Genomic DNA, 17405 nt, shown 5'->3' on the forward strand with positions numbered 1-17405 from the left:
AGTATTCATTGAGCACCGGGTCGTAGTTGGCAAGCGCCTCGGTGAGCCGGGAGAGACGCGTCGCGGGGATCTTCTTCAGCGTCGCCTTGTACGTCTCATGGCGAATGCCGCCCACATTCAGCACTACGCGGTTTTCCGCGTCCATGTTCAGGAGATTCATCTCTGTAAGAATGATGACGATGAACAGTTTGAAGCAGTCGATAGCGGTAGTTTAAAGCAGTTGGCGTGCTGTCGAGCATTATCGTTAATAAGTGTTGCAGAGAACCATGCCTGCCATGCCATCTACTTAAAATTGACGCTGTTGATTGCTTGTTGAGTTACATTGCTAGTTTGAACCATATCCTTCACTGATTGGAAAAATATCAGAGAAGCAATATCAGAATAAAATGTAAATGAAAACAGTCCAATTTATTCATTGTCTATACGTGTAGCTTTAAATATAATTTTAGTTGTTCTTTTGTTTATAGTAAGCTGCGTACTTGTGATATCTCCTGTGGTTCATATACAGGATGCGGGCAGCTAGGTTGCCGGCGCGCGGCTATGTCCGCGGCGCAGCATGGCCGCCTCTTCCTCCTGCCAGCGGCTCAGAACTGCCGGCCACCACATCGCTCACACATCACCACAACCTGATAACAATATAAATGATATTTAACATTTATATTGAAGCAACTGAAAAAGTTATTCTTTGGTAAAATATCGAAGGAATTAAATCTACTTATACTAGTTAAAACATCAATGATTCTCGGACAAAATAGAATAGAATTTGTAACACTTTTACGCGTAGCATTTAACTGAAGATGCAGTTAAATTATAAATTAACCCTTTAGCAAATTATCTTCCTTATCATTATCTAATAACATGAATAATCTGAAATTAAACCAAGATTTAGAATACTTAAAGCACTTAAATTTGAAATATTTAAAATAGCCACCATTAAAAGAGTACATAATTTAAGGAAAAATCCAGGGCAAAGCTACATAAAGCCCCTGAAAGCGATATTAAGCTTTGTATCAAAAGGTTAAAGAATACGCCCTGAAATACGACAGCTTTCAGACATTTATAAAAGTGAGAATAATAGACGAAACTCTAGACCAGAGGATTCCAAACTTTCCAGTATAATAGCCGCTTTGGTGTTTCTACAAACTTATGCAGACCAAGAGTCAACACTTACTTCAAACAAAAAACTATATATCATGCAATAAAACACTCATAACTATTTAATGTCAATTTTTCTTTACTTTAACTTGAGATTATCCTTTAATAAATAATGTAACCTCTCTTCGACCCTTATCTTGATTTGCACCTTATTTTATATCTTGATTTCGTTGTTGCGAAATGCAACGTACAGGTTTTTAAATTAGAAGGAAAAATAACTCATGATTTTTTTTTGTAATAGTTTGCATAAATTGTCTTCCGGTAAACCTTTCCGTAAAACATTTGAAACTTTTATAAGACAAAGAGACAAGAGCTTTTGAAGATGTTAAGGGGTTCAACACTTAGTGCCTTCCCTGTTGTCTAGCTTTCTAGTGCTATAAAAGTTATTGTACTAAAAACTTGATATATCCAACCAGATTATCTAGTACCAGAATCATGGTACATTGAAACTTAAAGCTAGGTTAAATATTTTGGTAACAGTAAACTAGACTGTTCGCTTTGAGTTATGTATCAGCAACGTAGCTACACAGAACATTAGTCTGTATGCATCATCAGCTCACTACACGTCCCCACTGAGGGTCTCGGAGCCCACCCTAAGTTATGGTTGACTAGGTCTTAGCCAACTGTATTACTAAATCTGAATCACATCTCTTCATAAACAGCACGTGAGTATATGACATCTTCCCACTACAAGTTGCAACAACAAAGCAAATATAAACCTGTTGTTAAACGTATTGTATATTCAAACTAAATCTATACTAAGTGACCTTGGCAACCATTAAATAACTGTGTACGGTAATAAGTTTTAGGATAACAGGATACAGTTTTAGGATTAACCTATAAAAGCGATTATTATATTTCTCATCTAAACGTTTGAAAAGTTAACTTTTTCAACTTTCCATCAAGATTAATTCGTAGATTATAAAGTGGATTAATATCGCGCAAATAAATGCTGAAATCGCCAACACAAGTACTTAAGGCTCTATCATTTTCTAGCTATAAGGTAATGCCAGATCGATATCAGCTGGCAGTCACGCTATAAAGGCCCACCCACACAACACTCTGTTGTCAATGTTAACTCTACATTGAATTTTGTTTGTAATAAAAGCTATATAAAAGTTATTTAAAAAGTCTAACCATAACCTAACTCGAGAGTTGCATCAACCTTAAGAGAATCTTGGCCTTTGATAATAAGAGTTTCCAGTTTTGACAGTCCTGTGCCATCTTGGCCCAAAGTTTGGAACTCCTGCAATTTCCTCTCTACCTTATCCTTCTAGCAATACCTGAGAACTTTGAACATCTTCAATTCACTCAAGCTAAGTAACAGTAGATTTCTTGGTGTAATTTAATCGAAAAAGTTAATTTAGTAATTAAGATTAACAGCTTATATTTATTCATTGAATATCTACCAAAGATAACATAGTCCAACGAAGTTGTAATTACTTACAAAGTCCACGCGTCTGTGGAATAACAATAGAGGGCCGAGCGTGATTACAAATTTATGAGCGAGTTTAAATCACGATATGCACACTGCGTCAGAAGGGAATCTGTGTCAAATTTACAAGGAGAATTATTACGTGTTGTACGTGCGGAAGGCCGCAGACTCTGAATTTGCATAAGCAAATACAATGGATTTAAAGCTAGAGTTAGAACGTCGTCGGTCCCGGCCTCGGAAACGAGCTCCACAGACCGCTTTGTTGAATTTCCAGTCAACTCGGTTGAGTCACATTTTATCTCGTGATTTCCAATATTATAATTTTGTTAGACTTCGCTAAAGTCAGTCGAAATGTTGAGTTTATTATCATACTTATATTCTTATTCTTACTATAAGAGACACTGTTTTATGGTAATCTAAGATTCAGTAAATATTGCCAGCAGAAAATTCGAAACTGGATAAATGAGAGTCAAAATAACCAACGACATATTACCCGAGTTTATCGCTTAGCTTTAGATTTAAGATGCAGTTATTCATATACATATATTATACAAATATATGACAAGGATAATATCACAATATCGTGAATATTACCAGCTTTATATGAACAAATGTTGTATCCGCATAATTGGGGACACATTTGCTTTGTATTGGATTTTGATAACATAATGACAGTTCCGTTTGCAGCGTGTATTTGGAACGAGGCCAGCAATTTTGAATAGCAATTTGCTAAATCGTTAGTGTCTATGAAATCGTTTTCACATTGTCTCTAATTAGCTTCAGACAGCACCAGATTTTGGTTTCAAAGGTATAGAACATCAGTTTAACTAGAACACAGGTTTGACAGTGGTAGAGCCCGCTTTTACATCTTTGCATGAATTGGCCCGGCTCGCCCGGTGAAATACCATGACCACACAGAAGACAGGCGTGAAGTGGAAGCAAATCCGCGTTTCGTCTGATGAGTGTGCGTCCCGGAGGCCTAATTTAGTCCCCTTTCCCTTCCAACCCTTCTTGTTATAAGGAAAGGATGGGAAGTGGAAGTGGACTTTCCGGATGAGAGGATGCATGGAAATGTTTTCTTTCTGTGCATCATTTCCTCCGTCGAATTAAAGGTAGGCAACGCATATGCAATTGCGTATGTCTATGGGCAACGGTCACTTCGCTATTTCAGCGATTTCAGGTGGTCGCTCGCTCGTTTGCCACCTTATGATAAAAAGGTTTTTTTTTATCAAATTAAGGTCTTCCAAAAATCGTTGTCTTACTCTATTACCCTTTTTTCCCTCATTTAAGTTCTATAAATTTTAGTGATATTCAATCAGTTATATTATCTAAAAATCTTAGCAATAAAATATATGATAGAGTCGGGATGGATAGATGTTTGGGTGAATGTTTGTTAGAAGGTATCTCCAGAATGGCTGCATGGATCTCACTGAAATTTGGCGTCTTTAAGAACACATAGGCTACTAATTGAGTATTTTTTAATTCCGCGCGGACGAAGTAGCGTGTAGTAAAGCTAAAAATAATAATGTATACGTTTCAATACATACATACTGCCATTTGTATGTTTGTAGCATACGTGCAATACAACTACTGGGAGAACATAAATTTTCAAGACATTTACAACAATCTCAGACTGTACAAATACACCATAATTCACGTACCCTAAAACTCTACATCTCATCCTGTTGCTTAAGAATATTAGATTTGCCTCCACCATCCAAACATATATGTGAAAAGTTCTAGATTATTCTATTAGTATTTTATGCATAAATCTTCGTGTCAAATACTTGATCTTTGTTTATGTTTCTTTGCTTCTTCGGAACTTTTATAATCGCAATAGAAATCTCAAAATAGATTTAAGAAAATAGAATCTAATCCCGTTCAAAACGCATTGATGAAAGAATCTTTCGATTGTTTTATTTAGATTGTTTGATATTTCGAAGTAAAAGATATCGAATCCTAAAATACAATATAGAAGTAAACATCTGGCCACTGGATTTATTACAAAGAGCTCGGTATAGCGTTGATAGAAATGTAAACAATCAGATTATTATAAAAATAAATTCATAGAAATTGAAGATTCAAACGGTTCAATAAGAAGAGGCTTTTATCGAGGATTTTGGTTAAACCGATTACTGATAATGGTTGACTTTTTGAAATTGTAAAACAAAACTGAACAAATTGTCACTGACAAAATTAAGTATGAATTAGTGAAGTGTTCAATAAACAATAGTTTTTTTTTTTGGTACAAAACAAAATAAACAATATTAGCAGTACAATAATATTGAATTAAAAAAACTGGAAAAGAAAATAACAGCTGTTCTACCACAGATATACTAAAAAGTTTTCAAGAGTATTATTTAATGAATACTTCATATGTTAAAAAATTTAGAACACAATAGAGAAATTAAAAACATCTTATATCTAATAAGCCAGATAACTGCTTTTAGAAGTTAATTAAGAGTATACATAAGTACAATGTGCCCTGAACAAATAACATGAGACACACGTTATTTCTCTGCTGGTAGCGCACCATCTGGTCGCAGAGACTCGGCGATAAAAGTAAGTAATAATGAACATTTACGAAAACACCGATTTATTAAAGAAAGGAGTTTCTTTTATATTTGGCCTCGTTTCAAAAATGCCTTAAAAAGATAGTTTTTAATGGTATTGTTTCGCAGGTTTATGTAGGATGCTTAGATGAATATTATTTACGTGAATAAAATTAAACAGTTTTATTTTTAGCGCTATAAATCTGAAGCGCCAATAGGCTAATGGTTAAGGGTACGAATTTCTGATTAGATGGTCGAGAAATCGAATTCCACTATTCGACTATTATCGTTAACTATATCCAAGTACGAGCCTAGAGCTTAGTGGGAATGGTACATGAAATATTAGTAAATTAACAAAAATTTATCAAAAAAGTATAAATATGAATAGAGAAGTAGGATACAACTTACAAGGTATTTCCCAGGCATACTCTAGTCCTAAATTAGACAGGATGAACTGAAATTTAATAAATAAAAAAAAAATAATCAACTTACAAAATGAGTAAAGAACTTGTTTTGAACTACTGGAGAATTCATACAGAGTGTCGGACGGCGCTGAGTATGAAATATTGAGTAAACATCGCGGCATTCGTGCCTCAGTGTTGCCAGAATGTAATAAAGAAGCCGTGAATTTGTTGTTTTTATGTTGTTGCCAGTAAATTTTTGCGGTTTTCCCGACATATTGTTAGGTTAGAACATTACTGGGTATATGAAGTCGAACGTGTCTGCGTTCACTTCGGCAATAATGTTTGATTTATGATAACACAAGCGTAGCTATGGACGGCTTGTTATGTTCCAGATACAATATTACTGACACACGTTAAATTGGTTTTGAATGAAATTTCATTGCACCTCATTTCGTCGTGTGATTCATCATTGTTTAATTGAAAAACATCAAGCATTCCTTTAATTCTAAATTTAAATTTTATATCTTTTTCTGTGGGTCGATGGAAGTATGAACGAACTTTTATTTCCGCTATTATTATAAAAAAAATACTTATAAAGTTTTTTTTGTTAAAAGCCATTTTACAAATTATATTGCTTAGCAATTTCTGTTGTTGTATTTCTGTTTAGTAAACGAAATTAAGAAGGATTGCTTGTTATCATATTTTACCAAAGATTTTTTTTCAAATTATAGAATTTTTAACATAATTTATCTGTTTTTAAAATAGACGGTGAACAGTTTTTAGTTATTTAATTGCGACGTTAATGTTTCTACGCATAATGGTACCAGAGACGCGATGTTACGGCCGCCATTACGTGTTTCACACGAGGGCGGAACTAACCCAGAGCTGAAGCTTCAGTACTCATATTTAGATATCCGCTATCTTAATTATGTGGTTACGGCGTTATTACAATAGTATTCTTCTGTTCTATGTCAATTCTACCTTGGTGTGAAAATAGTATTGCGGCTGCTATTATTGCTGCGTTGATATAGAAAGCTGTAAAACGCTATGATAATTAAAGCAAAACGATAATGATATAATAAGACAGACAGGGAAAGTTACGCAAACATATTAGAACATTCTTTGTGAATTATGTATTTATGTTTACTTTTTTGTATAAATATTTGCTTTGAAGGCTACATAGTAACGGAGTTTTATCAAACTTAGAAGCTTAACTATACTTTAAGAGTAATCTAAATTCAGAGTGTCTTTTAGAAGGATTAGCTTCTTAATTTAGACAATCTGTCTGTTGAGATAGAAATGTTCTGCAGCGTAAATTTTCTTAAGTACAGCTAGACGTATTTCACAGATTAAAGTGTTTACTAAGAACCAGATATTGCGATTGTTCTTCTGATTGGTCCAATAAAAACCCAAGAACTTGTAAGCAGATTATATCTTAATATAATATCAAAACAAATGGTAGAAGCTGTCTAGAACACTAAGGGTCTAACCATAAAAAACTTACTGTTTCAATTCTAACGTATGTCAATCCTTTCTAGGCACCATGATTAATAAATAATCTTGAGAAATAAATAGGAAAGTAATAAGGAGGAAGAAGATTTGGTGGTACATAATTAGAGGTAAAACGTTATAACCACTATGGTGTCCATAACATCGATCACCGGCAGTCAAAGGGTTAAACACGTGTTTAACTGAACGGTGTTTTGTATTTATTTTGAAGTAATACAGTAAATATCCAACATCAAACAGCAAATAACTAGGTTCCTTGAATGAGAAATGTAATTTAAAAAGAAATCCTTTGCAATAAGTAAAACTACGTAAGAAGTTCGGCCTATCTGATTACGTTAAAAATGTTTTCAATTTGTTCGTTGTCGGCCTCTCTCTATTTCACGTTATTTCTCCGGCGGGAGAGAAAAAAATTGTGGTAACGTTCCCGTTTCATATCTCAGTCTCCCGAATGATTGTACTTTACAAAAATTCTGTTTTATTTTATAAAAATGATCTTTGTGGGCAGATTACTTTTCTTTTGATGCGGATTATTTGGCGTAATGCTTAAGAATGAGTATAAATAAAAGGTCAGTGATTTTTATTTATTGCTAGCTGCCGCCCACGACTCCGTCCGCCCGGAATTAAAAAAACAAACTAATTAATAGCATATGTGTTCTTCCAGACTGTGTTCTATATCTATGCCAAATTTAAGCAAGATCCGTGCAGCCGTTCTGACAACCTTCCAACAAATATCCATCCATCTAAACATTCGCATATAAGATTGAAACATTCTGCAGCAGAAAAAGGTAATGACCTTCTTTACTCGTACAGTTCCATATTATACAGTAATTTAGTTAAAAAGAATACAAGGAAAGAGCTTGCTTTGGCTTTCGTATTCCAAACTCAATCATCATCTATCTGCCTTTATTTCGTTTTATTCGCTTTTCATCTTCCACTTCAATCTGTTTCAAAATAAAGGATAGTAAAAGCTTTGCTACGGTTAAAAGCTAATTTACAAAAGTAGTTTGTGAACGGATTTAAAAGCGGATCACAGTTTATCGATTCAAAGCCACAGTGGTATAAATAAAACGGTGTGATGAGTCGCGTCTGTATAACAAGAATAGTTTTCTTTACACGACCTTGATACACTCGTCTATCCTGATTGAAACAATGCCCTGACTGAAGTTTATGACGTCATATCTTATACCAATTATAAAACAATTGACGTTTGCTATCTCACTATAGGTTTTCGGTCGAAGCACTTGTGTCATCATCATCATTAGCTCACTATACGTCCCCACCGAGGGGCTCGGAGCCTACCCTAAGTTAAGGGTGATTAGGCCATAGTCAACCACGCTGGCTAAGTGCGGGTTGGTTGACTTCACACATATCTTTGAATTTTTTCTCAGATATGTGCAGGTTGCATCACGATGTTTTCCTTCGCTGTAAGAACGTCGGATAAATATACATATATAAATCGGAAATCGAAAAACATATTGGTACATGGCGGGATTCGAACCCAGGACCTGCAGATTGCAAGTCAAGTGCTTGACCACTGAGCCACCAACGCGACGCCGAAGCACTTGCGTAAAAACATAATATTATCTCTAACATTATGTACAAAAAATACAGACAAGGAGACAGTTTGAAGCATGCTTAATCCTAAAGTTACTTTTCATTTTCAAGTCACTAAAATGTCGACTATATATTCTACAAATGTAATTTAAACTCTAAAATGTTGGACTTATAATGATCCAAAAATGATATCACACTGGTTTCATTCCCAAACAATTCATAATAAGAGTCTATATCTAACAGTGAAACGCACAATCGTATCCCGAAAACATTGTCAATGTCGTTTGGATGAGTTTTTGAAGAGTTTCATGTCAGTTGAAAACAAGAGAGTATTTGATTGAGTCCCGAGAGGGCGAGACCGCGGCGTCGCTCGACGATCGATATTCGTCAAATATGTAACGGTCGATCGAAACACAAAAGCTCTGTGCGGCTTGTTTGAACAGTTGAGGACATTTTTACCTAGTCATGTCAATGTCAGTTAATGCCTACAGAGTTATAAATAAACGTCTAAATTTAAATTAATTTAAGTTTATAACTACTTTAAAAGAAACTAGTTGTCGTCCGCAACTCGGTTCCTGCGATGGAAAAAACTTTATTAGTATACTATATGTTTTTCCAGACAATGTATATTCCAAATTTCAGCAAGAAACATCCATCTAAACATTCGCATTTATAATATTTCTAAGATTTCACCTTTAAAAGAGCAATGTTGAGATATGTTTTTCAATCATAATCCTTTGACAAATGTTGCACTACGTAATCTATTTCTAGTTACGTAATAAGGTCGTCCGTGCCTTTATCTATCAGCAAGGTGTTATCGTTGCGGGGCTTGTTGAATCAATATTCAATATCAGAGCTTCTGGTAGAGCTATAGCTACGAATGGATTAGTAACTATTTGGTGCTTGACGGTGTTTGAGTAATATTCAATATTAGAAATATTAATGAAAAATACATTCTATAATTAAAAATAAAAAACTGGATATTGAAATAAATTGGATCCAACTTTCTTGTTAAGTTTAAGTTGAATTATACAATATTTCACCAAAGTGTAACAATTATTGAATTACTTAACTCTATATTAATTATAAGGAGCGTCGGTGGCTCAGTGGTCAAGCACTTAACTTGCAATCTGCAGGTCCTGGGTTCGAATCCCGCCATGTACCAATGTGTTTTTCGATTTTCGATATACATATGTACATTTATCTGACGTTCTTACAGTGAAGGAAAACATCGTGATGCAACCTGCACATATCTGAGAAGAATTTCAAAGATATGCGTGAAGTCAACCAACCCGCATTGGGCCAGCTTAACTTAGGGTAGGCTCCGAGCCCCACGGTGGGAATGTATAGTGAGCTAATGATGATGATATTAATTATTAAGTGACTAATTAATTAATCTACCAAAATAATACTATAAACTATATACTAAAACTAAACCATACTAAAAATAAAACTAAATAACAATTTGAATAAAAATAACTTATAATACAAAGTCTTTTACTAATATACGTTTAATTATCTCAATTTGGACGTCCTTTAATAAAATTAAAATTACGTAAATTTTGTATAATTAATTTTTATTAAAATTTTTGTCACGAAAGTTAGGCTTTAGTTTTAAAACTACCCCATTAATATTAGATCGCAATTAAAATTACTATTAAATTTCCAAGGTAATTTTATAACTTTTAAAAATACGTCTTATTAAAACTTTTAATTTATAGTAGCTATTCATATCCGTTAATAATAAATGGATACAAGAATAATATACTTTTAGTTTCCAGCCATGAAGCGAGCACAATAGAACCCATTCATGTTACCCACTTAATCCCAACAGCTCTCGGAGTAAAGCCTTCCATCATAAAATTGTATCATACGACATGATTGCCTATGATAATAGTACTCTATATATTTTTCAAATCATGCTAGATCGACGTATAAAATGTAAAAGTAGAATGAAAGTAATATATACCTATCTCTCTTTAACGTCAGCTGTGACCTATCTTCTGTCTCTATCATGTAACGAAATGTGCCGACGTGACATTTATAGAGTTGACAATTATTTATTTTGTAATAACTATTAATCGTAATATAATAAATAAATATAGCACAATTTTAAAATTTTCTATCTAAACTTAAAAACATACGCGAGAAATTCAGTTATTTGTGTCGGATAAAGCTAAACTTATTTGGTCGACCAAGCTTGCCGTCGCTTGTCCACGGTTTGGTAAACAACAAAGGGTTGAATTTGAAAGGATTTGATTCGATACAATGACTTTGTCGGTCACATTCGGTTGGCGGAAACGCCACAGAAATACAACAAATAAATAATAAAAAAGATTGATTCTAAAAAGTTAACTGCTCTATCAATTCATTTTTTGAATTTAGTGCAGTTAAAAATACGGCAAAATTTTGAGAAGCTTTAAGCTTTAAGTAACTAAATTTTATGAAAACATTTCAATTCGAGCTCGATGTAATAAAAAGCTTAAATGTACAATTCCCAAGCTACGATCAAGAATTTATTTAGTATATAATAGACGTTTTATCTTCAGAATATATAAATATAAGAGGCCATTAATATAAGAGAAAGCAATACCTACCTACCTTACCTACTTACAATACATAATACTGCGTAATTTATTTATAGATTCGTCCGGATCTCGGATCTCACCCCAATTCAATTTGTCTCAAGCTACAAATCTAAATGGTTTTACGCCTCAGTAAATTTTGTCTAGAAATGTTCCACTATTTTCTCACAAAGTATTGTTTTCATCTTATATCTATTATTATAAAAGTATATCTGAAATTACACTTTGATATTTGTGCAGTGAACAAAATACAGAGAAACTGTATTATTGTTTAAAATTATTTGACTTACATGTCTCGCTACAAGCTACCCGTGTTGATAACTGGTAAGTAAAGCAGCAAGCGAAGTGTAACATTGAAAATCGATTGCTTTCATCAATGCAGTACGGAAACATAAAAAGCTTTGCCACACTCGCTTTTGTCAAGGTTGAAACATTTTCAACAAAGACAAACTTCGAGTGAAACATGTTATATTACCAAATAAATGTAAATTTGTCATTTCCACAACGACATGGTTGTCATGGAGACGAATAGTGAATAAAAAACATAACAATAACAATAGAGTTATATGTGGACTTGTGTCCATGAAGTTTGTGGAAAAGGAAAGTAATACGTTTTTATTAAAGGTTGTTTACACTGGCCATAAGAAATACTGTATTTTTGTGAAAATTATTATTGAATTTGCAATTGCAGATTTATATTAGCAGCAGTCGCTTCGTTATTTCAGCGAATTTAGATGACCGCTTTGTCGTTTACCACCTAATAATATAAAAAAACAGGCACTAACTTTCCGTCCCAAATATTATTTAGGTAGCATTAGAAGTTTCCGGTGTACTGTGGGAAAGTTTATTTTTGTAGCATTTTGTATTCTTTTACATATTTGTGTTAATTTGTAACCGTAGAAACCACAGACAAAATTTATAAACTGCGTTTCACAGTAGTGTAGCGCGTGTTTACATTTTCACTAAAAAAACATCGCGAAACCAAATATTTACATTAACTGGATAGTCTGTGGTTATTTTTGCCAAGAGAATCGAATTCGCCGTGGCTTGTATTCCATTCGTATTTATATTTACGACTAGCAGTTGCCCTCGACTTCATTATCAAAGAATTAAAAGAGTAGCCTATGATATTCCCGCATGTATCAGCTTCCTTCGCGTCATAGTCAAGTTCAGCCTTTCTGGAGCTTACCAAGAACAACCGCGGCCTTGTGGGCAGACAGACAAACAAGTAAGAATTTTTGTTACCAGCAACGCGATAAAATTATTTTTTTTAGATATAATACGTACGCACTCTCCATATTTATAGATGTTAAATTTATAGTTGAAAATGCTTATGTATTGAACAGACGGGTTATCTTATCTCTTTAAATTATAATTATCTTTAATTTAACAATAATTCTTTTGTGTATAACTAGTCTATTCAAAATTTTGGCAACGATTTCAACAACAAAAAGTTACGGAAAGAGCATAAGTACCTTTACATATCAATGTTCCGTTTCCCGAACACAAGAACCACAAAAAGCTTTCTCGTACTGATTTGTGTCGAGTCCAAAATGTCTGGCATTTGACTTTTTAGATGTACGAAAACATTTCCTTACTTCAAACTTTATTTTACAATGATTGCATAAAAAAAAACATAAGTTTATAGTCAAATTCTTTGATTGTAAAAATTGTTTCCAATCAACTGTTTATATTGGAGTTTTAGAATTGACAGTTAAAACTAAATATTTATGCAAACAGGAAATTGAATTGTGTATTAACTAAGCGAATAAAATGTTTACCGCATAAATAATTCGATAAGTAAATATCGGAAAAATTTAAAGCCCCATAGGCGTAGTTTCGAGCGGTTAGTTCAAAGAGTTTATAGAAAAAAATCATACGCGAGTTAATAATATTGAATTGTTTTTTCGTTTATAGGCATTATAGCGCGACTGAAAATTCCTTAACTATCTTTGTAAAAGTATTAGCTGTGCCCGCGAATTCGTTCGCGTGAAATGCTGTTTTTGAGCTGCGCGCGGAACTGGACAGTACTTGGATATTGCAATATTACTTTATTATACTAAAAAAACTTTTTCTAAAATAAACGTAGCCTAAGTTACTCCTTATTACATCAGCTATCTTCCAATGAAAGTTATGTCGAAATTGGTCCAGCCATTTCAGAGATTATCCGAAACAAAGACACACAAAAATTGTAAAAAAAATATATTTGCTTGTGTCTACCTATATTCATATACATGTAGTAAAAAACGATTATATCAATATTACAAACAGACACTGCAATTTTATTTATATATATTATATGTATACATAGTTCAACGTATTTATCCTCCACGTATAAGCGAAGCATTAGCGCCAGATCACGGCCTTAATGACTGTCTGCCAATTCAAAGATGCTTAGGGCGGCCTGCCAACTGTTGCTCCTCCGTACATCTCCCTCTGTACTTTTCCTTATAAGAAAAGAATTGGTAATCTGTATTAAGTCATTCGTAAAATAGAGACATTCAAATAAAGAATTTTTAATTTAAATTTATTTAAATTAAAGTTTCAAAAACATTCACGCTCAGAAATTCCACTGCGGAAATACTTTTAATAAAACATATTCTTGTCTCTGTTTATTCATAAATTATGAAAGAGATAAGAATATAACTTAAAACACACAATGAAAAACCATTGATTCCAATATTGTAATTAACAATAACTTTATCGAAGACTTATACAGTTAATATATTTCTAAATTATATTATATTAAATAATATTTTAATTTAACTTATATATACAGTTTATATGTACATACAATATATGTATATAACATAAAGCTCCAACATTGTGTAGCGGGTAAAAGGTTGATTTTGATTAAAGTGGTGTTTATCAAGCGGACCGTGAAAACAGGATACACACGAAACCTACACATATAATGAGGCGTGTGCCTGCGGTGGGCGGACGCACTTTTGTACGATGAAGGGTACCTTTGAACAGAAAACCCTTTTTATAATTTAACCTAGTTATATTGTTTAGGTACTCACATTGTGTTAATCTTACTAAATAAATGCGAATGTTTAGATGAATGGATGATTGTTAGAAGGTATTTCACGGCTCAACGGATCTCGATTAAATTTGGCATAAATGTAGAACATAGCCTGGAAGAACATATTGGCTATTTATTAGTTTTTTTAAATTCCGGGCTGAAGAAATCACGGGCGATAAATAAGGTAATAACTACAACGAAAGGAGTTCTGGAATATTATTTGGCATTTATTTTAAAGGTTAATTTAGGTTTAAATTTAGTGTTTCATCGATAACTTTCAGATATTTTTGAGTTATCGGATGATCTGGAGAATTTAACAATTCTCGACGTGGGCAAACACTATATTTAACAAGCTATTTGTTGTATTGAAATTTATGTGAATGACGCAAATTTCGAGTGAAGTCATGTTTGAACTGTTGAGTGGAATCAGAGCGTCTAATCTCAGATGTTTAGTCATTATGCAACGGAGACGTTGTACAAATACATCGCAGATATATCGTCGATTGAAACCTAAAAACAGTTTTGCAATTACAGAAATTTAATCACTATTAATAGAACATTAAGATTCTATATTGAATGATGATTTCCCGCTGTCGTAATAATAACAAACTTTTTCATTTTTAAGGCAAAATTATTATCACAATGATACACCAAGATGCAAGAAAGGAATTTTTTGCCACACTCATATAATTACCGCGTTTCCACTGATGAAAACCTTTGCAAAAACATATTGCTATCTCGTTATTTTCGGTATAAAAGAGTAGGATAACTATTTTTTTTTTGGCGTAGGTACTTTAGTTTTGACCATACATTGTATTATCTTTTATTATACATTTTTCTTAATCTAGAAAAAAATTAATTTGTCAACATGGAAACTAATTACTAGTGGTAATTAGTTTCCTTGTCTTCTTGTAAAACGACCCTAATGAGGCTGTACTCAATACTTAATTAATGCTTTTCTATGAATAAACGAGATATCTGTTAATTAAATGATAAGTTTTTATTGTATAACAAGCTGTGACTCGCGACTCCGTCTGTGTGGATATATAAAAAAACTTATATAGTGTAGCCCAGCCAATCCACTACCACCTCACCAATTTTCAGGCATATCGGTAAAGCCTTTCTTGAGTTTTAAATAGTGAAACTAACACGACTTTTTTTATATATATATAGATAAGACTGCGGTTTAGATAACGTCTAGATTTTGTTTTATTTTTTTTAAATTATCGCGTATACAGTTACTTACAAAGTTCTTAAGGCATTTATGTTGTCCATTTTTTTATTTTTATATTTGTTGAAGTAATGGCTCAGCACGTAAAAAACTTAAAATTCTTACTTGGTTGTGTTCAAGTTGTACAAAAGTATTTGTTAAAAATGAAAAACAATTTAACAATGATATAAAAAAAATTGAATATAACTGATAATCAAGATAGAGACGATTGAATTAGATCGTTCTTAAAATATATATAACCTTTGATGTCCGTATCCATTGAATAAAATTTCCATAAACTAGATACGCCTTTAATGTAGCTGAACTATGTCAGGTATATCGGGACGGCATTCAAAGTGACTACGCCTTGACGTATCTAGTCCCCAATCTTAATGTATTTTATGCCTCGGCAAGTATAGAGGGAAGTTTCGCTTATCAAGTTGCGTAGAAAATTGGAGGTTATATTACCACGCCTGCCTCGAAAATACTTCGCTATTTTCTTTCAAGCTTTTCCTTTAAGGGTAATATTTGGAGGAGCCTTTATTAGCCTGGACATAAGTAGAATTAAGTTGTTGCTCGGGCATGTTTAAGTTGAGTTAAGTGCTTATGTAAATTGTAATACATATTTATTTCATGAAAGGATTCTTACACCTAATTAGTGTATTAAAGTTGTAGCCGCTTAGAGCACACACAAACGATCACAAATCCGCGACCTGAGCCAAGTTTACGGCATAGTAAAGATACAAAAATCTCTCTTTTTATTGCCAAGATTAAACATTATTGGGTCGTAAAGATTTTGATTGTGCGCGACGCGAGGAGTATCGGGTGACGTCATTGCTACGCGCAGCATAACTTATCGACATAACATACGTCATAGTACTATTGTGTTTCCACTGCTGAAACAACTGAACAACGCAACTAATTACAATATGTTTTCATTACCACACATGACACGACATTTTTGCACAACCCAACATTGTTATCAAATAAAAGAGATTCACAAGTAGAGTATGTATGGTTTACTATGAAAAATCTAAAATGGCCGCCGTCGCAAAATGGCGGATGATATATTTTTGTACAACCATCCAAATATGGTTGTCAAATGAAAATATTTTAATAATAGAACACGTGGTAGAATCAAATTCAAAAGTTAACTAAAAACTTAAAAATGAGTTGCTTATTTTATTTGACTTGTTTATTGCATATTTATATAATTCTTTGACTAAGTAGAAAGTTAAGTTACTAAGGTGTAAATTGTTGTTATTCTTATATTCAGATCAATCTACTCCGCTTGGCAAGTTGCCATGTCTTTTACAGTTGCGGTGTGTACAGACAACAGGCCGTGCAGTTTACGATGCATTATCGTGATGTATTTAGACTGATGTTTAGTCTGTAAGTGTATCGGTACACTTCTTCAACACAACAAGAGGATATGCATTTGAATGTACATTTGTTTGATCAAAAAATATATACTTTAACACTAACGATTTTAGCAGCCGAGGTCTCAAATATTATAGTTCCATGGAAAGTTTCATATTCACACTTGTAGTAAGTTTTGAGTAAAAATATTCATGAAGTAGAATTCTTTGGCGCGTTTTCGTTATAGAGTCAATTATCCGAATCATTAGTGAGGGGACATAAACGTCGACATTTTAGTAAGGCTAGTGTTACGCCAGTACATCGGCACAGTGTCGGATTTTCTTCTTAACAATTGTTACATTATACCTATCAAATCGAAAAATTATAGAAATAAAAACGCTCGGTAAAAAAACGTTTAAATAATTAAACACCGCGAATGTATTTTAATTTAAAATATCAGAGGTGAATGATACATATTTGACCCAAATAACAAAGAAACAAACAAAGAGTAGGCACGTTCAATGAATGTCGGGATAGTTTTGTAGGCGGCGGCTTAATGCGGCATTAACACGCAACAAACCGCCTCTGTATTGATTCCTTTTGTGTTACTCTATGAC

The 17405-nt window shown here is 33.3% G+C and overlaps 1 protein-coding gene across 1 annotated transcript in view; it reads right to left on the minus strand.

Moving 5' to 3' along the window:
• The window catches only part of Shaw (Shaker cognate w), a 30115-nt gene that overhangs the window by 7637 nt on the left and 5073 nt on the right, over nt 1–17405 (minus strand). Inside the window, exons 2-3 of the mRNA XM_013324222.1 lie at nt 480–626; nt 17–162 (exon numbers count right to left, since the gene is read on the minus strand). Of these exons, the coding sequence (XP_013179676.1) occupies nt 17–160 (144 nt within the window). The 5' untranslated portion in view covers nt 161–162; nt 480–626. The remainder of the gene's footprint in view (nt 1–16; nt 163–479; nt 627–17405) is intronic.

This window comes from Papilio xuthus, unplaced genomic scaffold (genome assembly GCF_000836235.2).
Source record: "Papilio xuthus unplaced genomic scaffold, Pxut_1.1 DF824992.1, whole genome shotgun sequence".
NCBI lineage: Eukaryota > Metazoa > Arthropoda > Insecta > Lepidoptera > Papilionidae > Papilio > Papilio xuthus.